The sequence below is a fragment of the Monodelphis domestica genome, chromosome 1, assembly GCF_027887165.1.
Source record: "Monodelphis domestica isolate mMonDom1 chromosome 1, mMonDom1.pri, whole genome shotgun sequence".
Lineage (NCBI taxonomy): Eukaryota > Metazoa > Chordata > Mammalia > Didelphimorphia > Didelphidae > Monodelphis > Monodelphis domestica.
The window spans coordinates 131,742,079-131,760,686 of record NC_077227.1 but is presented as its reverse complement, the minus strand read 5'-3'; the positions used below and the strand labels follow the sequence as shown (position 1 = coordinate 131,760,686).

Genomic DNA, 18,608 nt, shown 5'->3' with positions numbered 1-18,608 from the left:
AGGGTGTGAGATGTTGATCCAAACCTAATCTCTCCCATACTGTCTTCCAATTTTCCCAGCAATTTTTATCAAATAGGGGATTTTGGTCCCCAAAGCTGGGATTTGGGGGCTTATCATAGACTGTCTTGCTGAGGTCACTTACCCCAAGTCTATTCCACTGATCCTCCTTTCTGTCTCTTAGCCATTACTATATTGTTTTGATGACCACTGCTTTATAGTATGGTTTGAGATCTGGGACTTTGAGGCCTCCTTCCTTCACATTTTTTTCCATGATTTCCCTGAATATCCTTGCTCTTTTGTTCTTCCAAATGAACTTTGTTATGGTTTTTTCTAATTCAGTAAAAAAAAATTTTGGTAGTTTGATGAGTATGACATTTTGGTTTTAATTGGTGAGGAAGTGTTTTCAAAGGTCTGAACTTTTGCTGCCTCTATGCTGCCATCTAGATGAACTATTTTAAGATGGGTTGAGCTAGGAGAAATTAGTTACCCACAGGTATCTATTGTAATGTCAAATAAAAGATGGTAGGTCTGTATTAGGATGGGATTTCATAAAATATAGAAGCATTGTTTTATTTTTTAAGACATAGTTTTCTCATTAAATAACCACAGTTCTATGGTGAGTTCTGAGATCCAGAAAACTCCCAAAGTTAATGTTTCTGGGCTTTTTGTGTTTGTTTTCCCTGCAGCAAGTCATCCAGAGTATCGTTCATCTACATGAACTTCTTAGCACTCTGCAGGTAGGCATCGTAATTACAGTTCATCCCCCATCCATTAGTTGCTTTTCAGTTTTTCTTTAGGATTGGGTTTATTGCTTGCTTATTACTTGTCAGTTTAGCAGCTTTGAAAGAGGTAAGTATATTTAATTATCTGGAAAATGGCACTGAGAACTGAGCATTATTAGCCTTCAGTGGCAAAAAAAGAGAAGTAAATAAATCAACTATAATGAAAAATATAGCCATATTGGGAGGCTTAGAAACTCTGGGATTACATTCCCCAAAATCTGTATGATAGAAACCTATATTTAATGATGAAAAATAGATAGTAATTTCAGCCTGGCAGTTACATGATGTTATTTTTTTACTAGCCATATCCTATATGTGTATGTCATAGCTAGTTTTAGACATTAATATGGTTGGGGTTGGGGGCTGATTCTAAAATAGACGCTATTAAATGATGCCTCCAAGTATGAATACATATAGAAGAAGACTAAGGTATCTATTCATTCACTCTGGTCTTCTACTACTACTAAGCCCTACCCCCAAGTAATGCCAGGAACTTGAACCAGTATATGACATGTTTGACAAATAACCAAAGCATTTCAAAGAAGTCTGTTCTTTGTTATGGTTCATTGCTCCCTGTGAATTTGCTGTCCCAACAAGGCATACATAGATCTACATGGTTATTGCCCAAAGTGATGACATATAAAATTTACAATTTACAACTCAGTACCATTTGCAATGGGATTTGCAATATATAGGCTTAAGCAGCAGCCACTGAAAGGGATGGATGTAATGGGTGGGTGAGAAGCAAAAAAACTCAAGACCAAATATGCCATGATGTGATATATTGCTTTGGGATAATTTTGTTTTCCTCCCTTTTGTTTCCAGGGTGTGGTTTTACAGCAGGATAGCTACATTGAGGACCAAAAGTTGATGCTCAGTGAGAGGGCAATAACCCGGAGCACATCCAGACCTAACTCTCTGATTGAGCAAGAAAAGCAGCGGAGCCTAGAAAAACAGCGACAGGATCTGGCCAACCTGCAGAGGCAGCAGGCACAGCACCTAGAGGAGAAACGCAAGAGGGAGAAAGAATGGGAGGCCCGAGAGAAAGAACTGATGGAGCGGGAAACACAGCTGGCCCATTGGGAGGAGAAGGTGCAGAGAGGGCAGCAGGACCTGGACAAGGATAGAGAAGAACTCCAGCAGAAGAAAGCGGCTTATCAGTCTGACCTGGAGCGACTCCGAGCTGCCCAGAAGCAGCTTGAAAAGGAACAAGAGCAAGTGAAGAAGGAGATGGAGAGATTAACCCAAAAGCAGGCAGAACATGATGCTAATCAGGTAATCCAGAGTTCCCTTAGGAGCCAAGACAACACCAGAACTAAGTCTTTTTTTTCTCTTCCTGGCTAGGTGCTATATGAAATCTGCAAAAGCTTAATTTTAAAGAAGCATTTGCAATTCACCAAAGACATTGATTAAAATGAAGAGTTTTCTTTTACTTTTAAAAAATACACACATCAATGGACCATTTTATGTTGTTGTTAGAAAAGACTGGGAATCAGATAAGTTTTATTCCCTGCATAAAGAAGAGTTTCTATTGTTTTATTCCTCCTTACTTACCAGCCATTAGCTCAGTCTAAAGTAACAGTAGCATTTCTGCCAACTGAGGCTAGCAAAATTATTTCTGCAGACCAGATGATAAAATACTTCCTCCTCTTCCTAGAAATGGAGATAAGCTGTTGTATAATCACTGGTAGTTGATTTTGCTTAACTGTCTTTCTTCATTACAAGAGAGGAGTTGGGGGTGGGAGGTGTACAACTTTATTGGAAAGTAACTATAGGGGAAAGCTGGGTGTCTCAGTGGATAGAGAGCCAGGGCTAGAGTCAGGAAGTCCTGGGTCCAAATCTGGCCTGAGACACTTCCTAGCTGTATGTCCCTGGGCAAGTCATATAACCCTCATTGCCTAGCCTTTACCACTCTTCTGCCTTAGAACCAATACACAGTATTGACTCCAAGACAGATGGTGAGGTTTTTGAAAAATAAAATAAATTTTTAAAAGGAAATTAACTATAAAAGACAAAAGTCATCAATAAAAATTGCATTTAAGTATGGTGAGTTTTTTTTAAAATGAGATCAAACAGTATTTCTACACCAATTTCATATGTCCTAGGAATTCTACTAAGTAAAAGGACTACAGAGGAAAGAAGACATGTGCTTTAATGCTTTGGTTAGTATATCACCCAATGGGGAAGAGAAAACAATAGGAGCAAGTACACAAAAACACATAAATTATAATTGTAGAATGAGTATGAATGAGAGAAAATTGCTGAAGTGACCAGGTGAACCAGAAATAAGGTAAGGTTAGTTTGGGGAATAAAGGCCTCAGCAGGAGTGGGCAGGAATATGCATATTGAGGGAGAAGGGCAAACAAATTAGGGAAAAACACATTTCATTTGATTCTTATTCCTGCTTTGCAACTCATTGGCATGTAACCATTAACAAGTTCATTCTTCTTTTCTGTTTGTTGCATTGGTAGAAAGGCACCTAATCACTTAGAAATGTTAGTCTCCAAAGAAGGTTTGTTCTTTTGAAATTCTCCCTCATTGTCCTAGAATATTCCCTCTATTGTCCACTTAGGGATTGAAAAAAACATTCATTTTGCAGGTTTACAGATTTGTTTGATCCAATTTCATGTTTTCACTTGGTTTGATTAATAGTTCTGGCTTCCAAATACATTAGATAAGACTAACAGTAAATAACTCTTTTTAAAAAAAACTTATTGTGGCTAAGTACTGTGGTTTCCAAATGTTTGGGAGTAATGGAACCCTTCCACATTGCTTTCTTTGCTATATTTTGCAACTCCACTTTGACCCCAACACTATCCATTAGAATTACGAAGGAGAGAACCAGTCACAACTGAGAAGGTCCACATCAAATATATTTTATTTATTTTCATTTTTTTTAACCCTGGAGTTACCCTTAATACTAAGAAAACCATAGATATGAGATGAATTCTGGACCAAAGTTTAAGCCTTCTTGAGTAATGCTGCCAACCAGGTTGTGTGATCTTTCCTGTTCTCTTTATTCATCTACAGCCATGTTTATAAATCAGTTTTTAGACTGATAATCTACCTCCTTTCACCATGAAATTATTTTACTTGTCTAGGCAAAAGTTAATGCCTTGCCTAAAAAAATGGGCTAGACTATTTGTTCAACTCACCTTAAATATACTTCATTGTTATGAATAATAACAGTAATGGAATGCTTCTAACATTTTCACAGAGATTGATGGAGGAAACAGATGAGAGTGGATGAATGTGGCCTATATTAGTTATCTTGTGATTTTATTTTTAAGACCATGTTGCTTACAAACCACTTCATAGATGGTGAAACAGGCCATTTAGATCAGCCCTTTCATCTGCAGGAGGAGGCAAGACACACAGATTAAAAGAGCTAAATTCAGTGATGAGAATCTGTGAGTGCAGACCTCAGACCTCCACTCCAGAAGCATTCTACCAAAAACCCTGTGCTTAGGTTTATCAGGCCTTATGATGGGCAAAGTCAAAGGCAGGAACGAGCACTTGGAGATGACACTTATCCTTTTTGTATGAGGAAGTGTTCCTCTGAAAAGCATTGTGGCATGTAATAGATAGAAAAGTGTCTGTGTAGTCAGGAAGCCCTGGGTTCAAATGCTAATTCTGAAACACGCTCCTGGGGCATCACTTACCCTCCAAGTGTAAGTTGCTAAATGGTGCGAATAATCATAATAATGGCCAATACTTATAGATGATTTATTATGGCCCTGTAATTATTATTAGTAGTATTAGTATTAGTATTAAGGCCTTGTTATTAAGGCCCTGTAATCCTCACTACAACCCGAAGAAGGGAGAGGCTGTCATTATTCCTTTCTTATAGACCAGCAAACCGAAGCAAACAGATTCCCCATGGTCATATAGCAAGTCTGGGCCCAGACAGTGTGCCATCAGCTATTCATGGAGAGTTCTTTATACACCTGAACCCAACACACAAGTCCAAAACTCTGTATTTTAAGTCAACTTTGTCTGTTTTTCTTTAAATCCCTTAACTAGGATTATCTTAGAAGGTTAGTTTAAATCATTATTTTTTTTACCATGTGCAGGTTTCCTATCAGCACAGCAAATTGATGCGGATTCCAGCCTTCTTCCCCAACCCCGAGGAACCTCCCCAGCTAACAACACCTTCCATAGCACAGTCAGGGTCTTTGGACTCAGAACTTTCAATATCCCCCAAAAGGAACAGCATTTCTCGGACACACAAAGACAAAGGACCGTTCCATTTACTCAGTTCAACCAGCCAGGCGAGTAAAGTGTCAGAGGGCCAGAGCCAAATCCCGGTGTCCACCTCTGCCTCCACACGCCTCTTTGGTTTAGCAAAGCCAAAGGAAAAGAAGGAGAAGAAGAAGAAGAGTAAGGCAGGCCGTTCTCAGCCAGGTGGTAAGTGAGAAAAGAACCCAAAATCCTTGAGTCTTTTTCCTAGGAAATAGTTAGGCTCTCCATAACCTTCTAGGCCTGGTTGAATTAGAGGAAAAGAGTGTCTTGGAGGAGGCAGAATTTGCCTTCTATGGTTGCATTTGCCTTCAAGTCCATTCTCTGGTCTCAGAGGTTGGTAGAGATCTAGACTGAGTGTTTAACTTCTCCTGAGCCTGTGTGTGTCCCAGAGTGAGCCTAAACACTGTAGGAGATCCAGAAGCAGAATGGTCTGTATTTGTCTTCAGGAGCTTCTGCTTACAAACTTAAATACACATACAGCAATTTAGCAGACTTAACAAAATTCCAGAGTGTATGGATCATCGAGTTAGCACTTTGGGGAGGGACAAGAAGAGGTCCTGAAAGGGGGGATTCTTACTTCCTTTGATGGGGAGAAGCAGGGAAGGTGAAAAGAGAGGGACTGGTCATTAGATTCCTCACAGTTTGTGTGTTGGTTAGGACATGTATATAAATCCTAGTTTGCATTAAGAAGTAGTACATCATAAAGGATATTGCTTTTGTCAGAAACTGCTTTAGACTAGTAGAAAGTCCCCCAGTAAGACTCTCCAGGAATTACATTTATGAAATAAAAAAGGGAAGCGGGAAGGCAATGATAATACAAGTTATACTTCTCATTTTTCAGTATATAAAATTAACCATATATTCAGATATTTATATTAATTAGAGATTTTAATGTTGTGATGAATGAGAGGCAAATTTTCTCTTTTTTTTTTTTCATTAAATTCATTTTCCTTTCTCTGGTGCTTTTCCCCCAGATGGTCATTCACCTGAAGCCCCGGCTGAGGGCGAAGAGATCTTCTGCTGATGGTCGGATTTTTTTTGTTCTATTAAGATAGAAACTATTGGAATCTGACACACCAGCATCACCCCCTGGGCCTTCTCCACTGCTAGCACATGGGCTTTACGTGATGGAAACTTTCCTTCTCTTTGTTTAGAAACACATTACAGTGCTCTCCTGGATCCTGGATTTGATGGAAATAAATTGAGTATTGGGGCAGGGAAGGAACCCAGTCTGCTTTTAGCCATGACTTCCTTGTGAATGCCAAGGACATGAGGGTGGAGAGGGCCCTCTGCTCGGAGTAGAACCAGCTCCCTAGTACCCTGGGAGTAGACCAGGGGCTCTCAGGTCCCAGAACCCTTCTTTGAATGTTAAAAAGTATGAAAGCATCCATGCCTCTAAATTTATTTCACCTGAAGAACACGACTCAAAATTGGAGCGTGCTATTCAGTCCTTGCAGGGTGACCTGTATGTATATATGGATGTACACATGCATGAATTTCATGTGTATATACATATATCTGTGAGTTGTGCATAACGTGTAGAGACAGTTGGGTTAGCTTAACTCGACCGGAAAGGAAGATACCTGATGATTCTCAGGTAGCATGTAGATATTAAATATCTCACCCTTTGGTTGCCCTTTCTCCCCACTCCTTGCACACTTCCTCCTTGTTTTTCATGTATTTCTTCATTGTAGGAGGGAGGTCTGATGATGGCACGAAAAGAGAGGGGAAAAGGCTTCTATCTGTAAGTGGGTGTATTGTGCAGCACCTGGATGGTGACGGTTCCTTGGGATCCCAAAAGGAGAGTATTTGCCTCCATCCTTATATTCCAGAGAGGCTTAGAAAAATGAAATCTCGTGTGTCTGCATAGATGGCATAGAGTTCTCACCTACCAAGGAAATGCATTCTATGTCAGCTTTAGTTTTCTGAGCAGGAAGACTTTTTTTGTTTGTTTGTCTCTGAGCATTCAGATCTGGTTGACATCTCCTGGAACTATTCCTGAGAACCTTCCATGTGAGGCAACTCATGTTTCCTATCCTAATAACAACTGGCCTAGAGGACGGCACTTTTCTCTAAGAGAATGTAATAAATGTCTTGTCAGCATTCAGAATCAGCAGCTGCTCCCTAGTCTATGAGCCCAAGTTTTCTGATGAAATGCACTAGCAGCAGAGACTTCACCCCTGTACTTGGTCTTCAGGGACTCGGGGCACAGTGAAATTTCTGAGTCCATGTATGGGTATTTCATTGATACTAGAAGAGACTGACAAAAAGAAAAAAATATAGATATGGTTTCTGAACTTGATGTTTCCAAGGATTCTTCAGGAGACCTCAGCAGATTATAAATTGTTGAGAACAAAAAAAGAAGGAAAAAAAGCTAGAGGACAACAAAATAACTGTTGTTCCTGTACTGCTTTGGAGCAAGTAATCGTACCTGCTGCTTTTTTTCCTTCACTGTTTTGATTTGTATTTGCTTGAAGCTTTCCACCAGCTGTTCTGAGAACAGCTCATTGGCTATATTTTTTTCTTAATTTTTTCCCCTCCAAATCAATAGCAACAGTAGCCTTTGAGGCTGTGGTCCCCCAGAATAGGAGGACTACAAAATATTCTGTTCTTCAAGTGAGGCCCTTGACACCCATTTCCCCTCAGGAGCATGGGGGCTTTGAAAGTACCTTTTTTCCTCCTTTTCCTTTTTAAACAAAACTATTATTTGGTGCTTGTTAATGAATTGCAAGCTGGCCTTGCAGATTATCGGAGATATTTATCTTTCTGTTTTTTTGAAAGAGGTCTGGTTTTAAATTTTTTTTAGTTTAGTTTTATTTATTTTATTTTTTTTAAAGGATATACATAATATCCCAATGGTTAAAACTCTGTCTCACTAATGCAAAAAAGTGAGACAATACTCACCACTTCTCACTCCTCATTGTGCTACTTAAATGAGTAAATCTTCCACCTGGAGCTGCCTTTAAGGCCAAATAAGTCTATAGGTGAAAATGAAGAGAGAGTCACATATTCCTTCTCTTCTCCCCCCTTCTCCCATTTCTAGATGAAAAGAAAAGGGACTCTCTTTCTTGGGTTAAGAATTCAAGAAATGTACTACCTTTTAGCTCTTTGACTTCTGTGCTTTCCTACCCTTCTGACCCAGAGATAGCAAATCTTTTGTAACTGTGATCACTTCAATGAGAATTCACCCCCCCCTCCAAAAAAAATCATAAAGCAAATTACTTCATTCCCCACGTGCCCATTAGGTAACAGAATATTTGTGAAGAGGAGATTATGAGCCCCAATAAAGTAGATAATAACCCATATCAAATCCACTATCACAAAACATGGCTGTTTTGGTTTGGTTTTTTTCCTGCTCACTGAATAGATCCAGCAGTTTACCTAGCATCATCCCTATGGGAGATCTTCATCTCCCATGAATAGGATAGCATGATTTTAGGACAGAAAAGTAGAAAGAACTCAGTTCTTAGCTGGACAGTTTTTCAGCCTCCCGTATATACAACTACAGTATGTGCAATAATTGAAATGAAATGGACATTTCTATAGCTCATCTGTTTCAAGGTGTGTATCAAGGTGTCCATTCCCCCCCCCTTCTCCCTCCCTCCTCTCTCTCTCTCTCTCTCTCTCTCTCTCTCTCTCTCTCTCTCTCTCTCTCTCACACACACACACACACACACACACACACACACACACACTCACTCACTCACTCACTCACTCTAGTCAAGTCTGGGTTTAAAATAAAAAAGTGTTAGTGCTGATGAGATTTTCTCTTTTGAAATGGACTGTTCTCAACAAAAACATTTAAATAATTATATATTAATACACAGTTGGATATAGTTTGATTTGAAAGTGCATACCTAGTTGTAATATTTGTTCATTTCTTGTATTTAGGAAATGGGGACTTTTTTTAAATTACTGATTTGATAGGTTTAGGACCAGGACATAAATAGGTAGTCTCCCTGCACTTTATCCAGAGCTACCCAACTTCACGCATGATTCCAATTCCTGTGTCAAGGGAAATCCACTTATGCAGTGTCTGCTTCTGTGCCTTGGTCATCTCTTAGCCCTTTGAAATGAATCTCTCAATAGTTTCACTCTGAGATTAGGGAATTAACTTGCTGCTTCTGTTCTTTTTTGCTTGGTGTGAAATTCACCTTGAGATCTGATCCTGGTTACTGAGAGACGGAGAGTAGTTGGACTGGCCCTGTCTGCTTCTGTACTGTCACTGAGGGTCAGTGTTTATGGTGACTTGGTTTTTGGATTCTACAGTGTTCCTTGCCTCTGGGAAAAGAGGACATGCTTCCCTTTCCAGGAGAAAGAAGAGATTCTGAAGGGGGTACTGAGTATTTGTGGTAGTGACCTTATAGACAACAGTGCCTAGTTTTCCAGAATCAAGTAGGTTTAATGGAATCAGTTTTCCCATCACCTAAATATTGAATTATCATCTCGGTCATTTTTATCACAGTTTAATGCCATATGCACTTTAAAATCTCTTGTCAGTAGCTTGATTATGAGACAATCAACTTTACAATCATTCTTTTCTATGAAATTAAGGTTAGAAACTGCCAAAGCCAGAAATGCTGCAGACAATTCCACTTTTGCCAACACTTTTTCCCCCTCTCTTCCCCCACGATGAGCTTGTGGGGGCAGAATCAGTCTCAGAAAACCATTCCCTGTTTAAATCCAAAGGTAGGAAAAGGCAAATTCTATACCTTTTGTCTTTCATGTCTTGGGGTAATACCACTGACAGTTTATCCCTTTGATAACTGTCCTCCCTCCCTTCCCAATCCATGATCCTTTCCAGGGGTTCAGGATAGTATTAGATAGAGGTATAAAGGCCTAGAATTTTTGTCTTTTATTAAAATTAAATTAGTGCCCCATCAAACAAGTTAAAACTGATGCTCTAGGAGCACACTCTTTGGTCCAGGTAGTATGTTACCTATAGAAATACTTACTTTGTACTTATTCTATCTTCTTTTGGATTTTGGCCCCTCTGATTCTTACTCTTGTCTGCCAAGGATTCTTAATGTGTGTTAGAGCATAAATACTGTCAAAACAAATGAAGAAAGGGAAAAGCAATTAAAGTGAGTAGAGGGCACTTTGGCCCCATAAAAAGCTATTCTTAATCCTCCAAATATTTTGCATTTCCAAGTAGATGAAGGCAGTAATGCAAGATTTAGCCATGATACTACAGAGCACATTGTGGAAAGAAGACAAGGAGGGGACCAAATGGTAGGGAGGAAGGAAAGACTACAAGAATTGCTTTTATTCTCTACTAAGCTTCAGGACCCTTTCTGCATTCCTATGTAGCAAGAAGCTACCTACCAAAAAAGGATTTTCACCAAGGCAAAATTTCATACAGAGTGCCAAGTATGAAACCATTTACAATCTGTAGAGTTCTGACCTCCTAAATAGTAATAGGTCTTGAAATCTAGAAACAGCAATAATCATTCAAATTAGACTGTTCTACCATAAAGGAAGGCAATGGGTGACAGTAACTGAGGGAGGCATGAAGTTTCTTTAATTGGCAGGTCCATTTTGAAAGCTGTGGTAGAATTTGATAAATATGCCATTTCTTGTTGAGTTATTTCAAAGGCTGCACATTTGCTCTGATTCATGTTCACATGTGGAAAGGATAAGATGTTTGTTTCAGGGTTTTTGTTTTTGTTTTTTGATGTAGCATAACATTCCTAGTAAACCAGAGCCCAGGAATCTACCACCTGCTGGTCAGGTTTATAAAATAAAAAATAATTTAATATGCCACCTTTAAATTAGAAAAAAAAATAAAAAGAAAGAAAAGCAGTGCTGATTTTATTTCACTTGCTAAAAGAACAGGCTGTGATTCCTTCTTTCTCCATCAATGTAGCTAAAGTTTAAGGACAGGCAAACTGAACTGACTGATAACCTCCCTAGCTGTGGAAAAATCAGAAGCTTTCTATAGAAAGTGAATGCTGAAAACCATCTCCTAAAATGCATTTTCCATTAAATTCCATTTATGACTGTCTAGAGAGGTTCACGCCTACACCAATTTATATCCCCCAAATGCATAAAAATCCTTTCATTCCTAGCTCTTGAGCCAAATTTTAATCTTATCTTTGTAAAAGGTGGATGCCTCCCAGGTAGATGCACCACTTACCATGATGCCTTTTTAAAAATCACATGATGATGTTACAAAGCACTGAGAAAGAGATATATTCAGTTCGGTTTGTCTGTGGTTAAAGTTTAGCCTTGTGGTTTCCTATGTTTTCCTTTACTGCTATGGAGTGCACTAGCATATGCCACCAAATGCTCAAGAGAGTAGCTGTAATAATACACCTCATACCTCTGCTTTCAGTTTATTTTTTGTAATGCTTATATAAGCATTTACCTTGCTAGATTCTATTAAAAAAAAAAAGATGGGTTAAAACCCACCTGCTGTATGTTAATTTGTAATTATGTAAAAAAAAAAGCAGTCAAAACTGTAAAGTTTTTTTTTCATTGTGTCTTGGCGTTTTGGCCACAGCACACTTGCTTTGTAACAAACTTTTATTTATCTTTCTTTCTAGTTATCAGCTTTAAACTCTTGTAAAGTGCCCCTTCCCCACCTCAAAAATAAATAAAAATTTTCTTTTGATTCTGTGGCTGGTGATTTATTTTTGCTTGTTTGAGGGGAGGGTAGTAGATGTGGGGAGTAAGGGAAGGACGTCTATTGTAGTTCAAAAGCCTAGGAATTTCTAAGGTATAGAAAATTCCCACAAAATCATGGGATAGTGCTTTAGGGCTTCTTAGCCAATTTTGTGTCATTGGACCCCACTTCCAGTATAGTGAAACAAGGGCTTAAAATGAAATATTTAGGATTTCAAAGGAAATAATTTAAATTATCAATTTTTTTAAATTTCATAAACCCTAGATTAAGGATTCCTTGTGGATGTGAGATGGGTGTGAGAAGGGTAATCAAGATTTAACCTGATGGCCATGAGAGCCAAGCGAGCAGATGGGGGAGGGGGGACCAACTGACCCTCAGGAAACTCCACACTTCGCTTTTACACATGGTGAAAGACCCAAGGCAGTAGAGTCCAGATCACACCAGTTGGCAGGGGCAGGGAGGTGGCAAAGTGGGGATCTGGCCACATAAAGGGAACAAGGGAAAGGCTACATAGGGTACTGAATAGTTGGGCAAAGTAGCTGCAAACTTGCCCACACCAAGCCAACAGGGCCATCTCAACAGACAAACCCTGAGACATAAAAGTGGCCAGGCATACCCCAAGTATCAGAGAAGAGCATTCTATAAGCTGTAAGTAGTGTGCCCTCCACCCTAGGAACAGAAAATACTTCAACAGATAATGGGGGAAGAGGGAATGAACAACTATAAAAATGAGCAAAAGACAAAAAAAGCCCTGACTTTAGAAAGGTACTTTAGTGACAGGGAAGGTCAAAATATAAACTCAAAAGAAGACAACAATGCCAAATAAGAAAAAAAATGAAGCTTCAAAGGAAACTATAAAAGGATGTCAGGCCCTAAAAGAACCTCTGGAAGACCTTGAAAAGAAGTTTAAAAAAAAAAATAGAAGAATTGGTGGAAAAACTCAACCGGGGGGGGGGGGGGGGCATTCAATGAAGAAATCAACTCTCTAAAAACTAGTATAGGCCAAAAGTAATGGGAGGCATAAAAATATATTTTAAAAAATCTTTCTAAGGAATAGAATGTACAAAATGGAACTATAGATCCAAAAAAGCTCATTAGAGTAGGATTGGAAAAAAAAAAAAACATGGCGGTAGTCTAGACACAAGACTCATCCTCAGCACCCACCGAAATAGACTACCTCAACAGACCAAAAAAAAATTCATAAGAATGAAGGGACTCATTCTGGAGGGCAATTTGGAACTATCCCCAAAGGCGATAAAAGAATGTCTGCCCTTTGATCCAGCCATAGCACTGCTGGGTTTGTACTCCAAAGAGATAATGGACAAAAAGACTTGTACAAAAATATTCATAGCTGCACTCTTTGTGGTGGCCAAAAATTGGAAAACGAGGGGATGCCCATCAATTGGGAAATGGCTGAACAAACTGTGGTATATGTTGGTGATGGAATACTATTGTGCTCAAAGGAATAAGAAAGTGGAGGAATTCCATAGAGACTGTAACGACCTCTAGGAAGTGATGCAGAGAGGAGCAGAACCAGGAGAACATTGTACACAGAGACTAATACACTGTAGTATAATCGAACGTAATGGACTTCTCCATTAGTGGCGGTGTAATGTCCCTGAACAATCTACAGGGATCTAGGAGAAAAACACTATCCATAAGCAGAGGACAAACTGTGGGAGTAGAAACACCGAGGAAAAGCAACTGCCTGACTACAGCAGTTGAGGGGACAGGTCAGAGGAGAGATTCTGAACGAACACTCTAATGCAAATACTAACAACATGGCAATGGGTTCGAATCAAGAACACTTGTGATACCCAGTGGAATCATGCGTCAGCTATGGCGGGGAGGGGCCGTGGAAAAGAAAATGATCTTTGTCTCTAATGAATAATGCTTGGAAATGATCAAATAAAATATTATTTAAAGTAAAAAAAAAAGAATGAAGGGATTCTACAGTAGGGCGCAGTATTGAAGTTATGTGGGATTTGGCCATTTCCACACAATAAGGGGGTGACAAAGCTTCCACCAAAACGCGAGCTGACCTACCCTCCCCCACCCCATCTATAGAGTCAGAGTCAGAGCCCACGTGAACCAGAATCAGCGAGTGAGCAAGGGACACCTCTAGGTCTTTGGGAGCTGACTAAGACCACCAAAGACCTACCCCTGAGAGCAGCTACACCTGAAACCCCAGCAGGCTAAAGAGCGCAGACCGTGGGTGCTCGTAGGAAGATGGCACAGAGAAAGGCAGCAAACAGCAGAAGCTGCAGCGATTCCAGAGCTTGCCTCAGGCAAAATTCTTGCTCCTTAGATCCACACACAGAGAGCCTGCCCATCTCAGATTTCTGACTAAAAAGGGAAGTAAAAACCTCCACAGTAATGGCAAATTGTACCCAGGAACAACAACCTCCCCCCACCAAAAAAAAGCAAGAAGAGGGGGTTGACCCTGGATAATTTTTAAGGAGGAAAAACCCAGGCTACAGAGGAAATAAAAGAGGAAATTCAAATAAACCCCAAACCTTCCCAAAAAAAATGGAAATTGTCTATAAGCTCTTGAAGAATTTAAATTGAAGCTTATAAAAAAGATGGATGCCTTCTGGCAAGAAAAGTGGAAAATAGTTCAAAGAGAAAATAACAGTTTAAAGGACAAGAACTCCCAATTGGAGAAACAGTTGGAAGCCATGAAAAGTAGGTTAGACCAAACTGAAAAGAAAAAGCAGTCTTTAAAGACCAAAATTAGGCAAATGGAAGACAATGATCTTGCAAAACGGCAAGAATTAATAAATCAAAGTCAAAAGATTGACAAAGTAGAAGAAAACAAAATATCTCACTGAGAAGCTGACAGATCAGGAAAACATAGCAAGGAGAGCCAATTTGAGAATCATTGGTCTACCTGAAAATCCAGAAATAAACAGAAATCTTGACATCATACTACAAGAAATCATCCAAGAAAACTGCCCTGATGTTCTTGAACAAGGGGGGAAAATAGACATTGAAAGAGTTCATAGAACACCCTTTACACTAAATCCTCAAAAGACAATTCCCAGGAATGTAATTGCCAAATTCCAGAACTTTCAAGCTAAGGAAAAAATTCTGCAAGAAGCCAAAAAGAGACAATTCAGATACCAAGGAGCACAATTCAGGATCACACAAGACCTGACAGCTTCCATGCTAAAGGACCACAAGGCTTGGAACATGATATTCAGAAAGAGAAGAAAATTGGGTCTTCAACCAAGGATCACCTATACATCAAAACTGACTATATACTTCCAGGGGAAAGCATGGGCATTCAACAGAATCGAAGATTTCCAAGTATTTGTAAAGAAAAGACCAGAACTAAGTGGAAAGTCTGATATCCAGACACAAAGATCAAGAAAAACATGAAAAGGTAAATAAGAAAGAGAGGAGAAAGGGGAAAAATGCTTTTTTATTCAAACTTTCTTCTTTAAGGGCTACAATTAGAAAATATGGGGGAAATGTTATTTGTAACTCAAAAATTATATTCACTATTATAATAATTAGTAGAATCATTCAGAAGAAGAGATTGGGGTATAAAGTGCTATAAGATGATATTCAAAAAAAAGAAAAAGGGAGGGGGGAATCGAAGATGGCACCAAGAGATACTTGAAGAAATTAAATAAATAGGATAATCTTTATCACACAAAGATACACATGGGAAGGGGAGGGGAAGAATACTCTTATAAGAAGGAAAGGAAGAGAGTGCTAATAGGTAATACTTAAACCTTACTCTCAGTGAAATCAGTTCTGAGAGCGAAGAGCATCTAGATCCATTGGGGTCTTGAATTCTATCTTATCCTACAGGGAAAGTGAGAAGGGAAAACTAAGGGGGCAAAGGGGAAGGGAGTACAAAAGGGGAGGGAAAGTGAGGGGGGAGGGGAACTTAGCAGACCCTAAAAAGAACCAAGAAGGGAACAAAAAGGAAGGGGCCAGAAAGGGAAGCATATTAAAGGAGGGGATTAAGGGGATTGATTAAAAGTAAACCACTAGTTTAAAAGGATATAGCAAAAGAAGAGAGGACAGAACTAAGAGAAGATATCAAAATGCTAGGGAACACACAAGTGACAATCATAACTTTGAACATGAATGGGATGAACTCACCCATAAAACCAAAAAAATAGAGTGAATTAGAATCCAAAATCCTACCATATGTTGTCTATAAGAAACACACCTGAGGCAGGTAGATAGATACAAGGTTAGAATTAAAGGTTGGAGCAAAACCTATTGGGCCTCAAATGATAGAAAGAAGGCAGGAGTCACAATCATGATATCTAACAAAGCCTAGGTAAAAATAGATCTGATTAAAAGGGATAGGGAAGGTAAATACATCCTGATAAAAGGGAGTATAGACAATGAGGAAATAATAGTGATTAACATGTATGCACCAAATGGTATAGCATCCAAATTTCTAAAGGAGAAACTAGTGGAATTGAAAGAGGAAATAGATAGTAATACTAGTGGGAGACCTGAACCTACCACTATCAAATTTAGATAAATCAAAAAATAAATGAGAAATAGGTAAAAGATGTGAATGAAATCTTAGAAAAATTAGTTAATATATATGTGGAGAAAAATAAATAGCGACAAAAAGGAATATACCTTCTTTTCAGCAGCACATGGTACATTCACAAAGATTGTCCATGTAAGGTCATAACAACATGGCAAACAAATGCAGAAAAGCAGAAATAATAAATGCAACCTCAGATCATAACGCAATAAAAGTAATGATCAGTAAGGGTACATGGAGAGCCAAATCAAAAATTAATTGGAAATTAAATAATATGATTCTCCAAAATCAGTTAGAGAAAAAAATCATAGAAACAATAATTTCATTGAAGAAAATTACAAGGATGAGACATCCTTTCAAAATCTATGGGATGCAACCAAAGCAGTATTCAGGAAAAATTTTATATCCTTGAGTTCATATATTAACAAATTAGGGAGGGCAAGAGGTCAATGAATTGGACATGCAAATCAAAAAACATGAAAGTGAACATATTAAAAAGCCCCAGAAGAAAACTAAATTAGAGATCCTAAAAATTAAGGGAGGAATTAATAAAATCGAAAGTGAAAGAACTATTGAACTAATAAATAAAACTAGAAGCTGGTATTTTGAAAAAACAAACAAAATAGACAAAGTACTGTTCAATCTAATTAAAAAAAAAGGAAAGAAGAAAACCAAAATAACAGTATCAAAGATGAAAAGGGAGACCTCAACTCCAATGAAGAGGAAATTAAGGCAATCATTAAAAACTATTTTGCCCAATTATATGACAATAAATATGCCAGTCTAGGTGATATGGATGAATATTTATAAAAATATAAATTGCCTAGATTAACAGAAGATGAAATAGAATTCTTAAATTCTCCCATATCAGAAAAAGAAATTGAAAAAGTCATCAAAGAACTCCCTAAGAAAAAATCCCCAGGGCCTGATGGATTCACAAGTGAATTCTATCAAACATTCAAAGAACAGCTAATCCCAAAACTATACAAACTATTTCACATAATAAGAAAAAAGGGAGTTCTACCAAATTCCTTTTATAACACAAAGATGGTACTGATTCCAAAGCCAGGCAGGTCAAAAAAGGAAAAAGAAAACTATAGACCAATCTCCTTATGAACATAGAAGCAAAAATCTTAAATAGGATACTAACAAAAAGACTTCAACAAGTCATCATGAGTGTTATTCACTATGATTAAAAGGTGGGATTTATACCAGGAATGCAAGGATGGTTCAATATTAGGAAAACCATCCACATAATTGACCATATCAACAAGCAAACCAACAAAAATCACATGATTATCTCAATAGATGCAGAAAAAGTCTTTGACAAAATACAACACTCATTCCTATTGAAAACACTAGAAAGTATAGGAATAGAAGTGTCTTTCCTAAAAATAATAAACAGTATTTATCTAAAAATGTCAGCAAACACCATCTGCAATGGGGATAAACTAGAAGCCTTTCCAATAAGATCAGGAGTGAAACAAGGATGCCCATTATCACCTCTATTATTTAACATTGTACTAGAAACACTAGCAGTAGCAATTGGAGAAGAAAAAGAAACTGAAGGTATTAAAATTGGCAATGAGGAGACCAAGCTATCACTATGGATGGATGATATGATAGTCCACCTAAAGAATGCTAGAGAATAAACTAAAAAGCTAGTGGAAATAATCAACAACTTTAGCAAAGTTGCAGGATACAAAAAAACCCACATAAGTCATCAGCATTTCTATATATCTCCAACACATCTCAGCAGCAAGAATTAGAAAGAGAAATTCCATTTAAAATCACCCTCGACAATATAAAACACTTAGGAATCTATCTGCTGAGACAAACACAGGAACTATATGAACACAACTACAAAACACTTTCCATACAATTAAAACTAGATCTAAACAATTGGAAAAACATTAACTATTCATGGGTAGGATGAGTTAGCATAACAAAAATGACCATTCTACCCAAACTTGTTTACTTATTTAGTGCCATACCCATCGAACTACCAAAAAACTTTTTTACTGAATTAGAAAAAAAAAAACCATAACAAAGTTCATTTGGAAGTACAAAAGATCAAGGATATCCAGGGAAATCATGAAAAAAAAATGCAAAGGAAGGTGGCCTTGCAGTACCAGATCTAAAACCATACTATAGAGCAGTGGTCATCAAAACAATATGGTAATGGCTAGGAGACAGAAAGGAGGATCAGTAGAATAGACTTGGGGTAAGTGACCTCTGCAAGATAATCTATGATAAGCAGAAAGATCCCAGTTTTGGGGGGCAAAAATCTACTATTTGATAAAAATTGCTGGGAAAATTAGAAGACAGTATGAGAGAGATTAGGTTTGGATCAATACCTCACACCGTACATTAAGATAAACTCAGAATGGGTGAATGACTTGAACATAAAAAGGAAACTGTAAGTAAATTATGTGAA

At 38.2% G+C, this 18,608-nt stretch overlaps 1 protein-coding gene across 14 annotated transcripts in view; it reads left to right on the top strand.

Moving 5' to 3' along the window:
* AKAP13 (A-kinase anchoring protein 13) overlaps window positions 1-11,637 on the top strand; it is a 422,215-nt gene extending 410,578 nt beyond the window's left edge. For 13 of the 14 annotated variants that reach the window (XM_056806779.1, XM_056806775.1, XM_056806777.1 and 10 more), the window contains 4 exons: window positions 687-737; window positions 1,608-2,057; window positions 4,856-5,189; window positions 5,999-11,637. In XM_056806779.1, coding sequence (XP_056662757.1) covers window positions 687-737; window positions 1,608-2,057; window positions 4,856-5,189; window positions 5,999-6,048 — 885 coding nt within the window. In that variant the 3' untranslated portion in view covers window positions 6,049-11,637. Of the gene's footprint in view, window positions 1-686; window positions 738-1,607; window positions 2,058-4,855; window positions 5,190-5,998 lie in introns of those variants that run through there. The other variant, XR_008913836.1, reaches the window with a different exon arrangement.
* The last annotated feature ends 6,971 nt before the right edge of the window (window positions 11,638-18,608 follow it).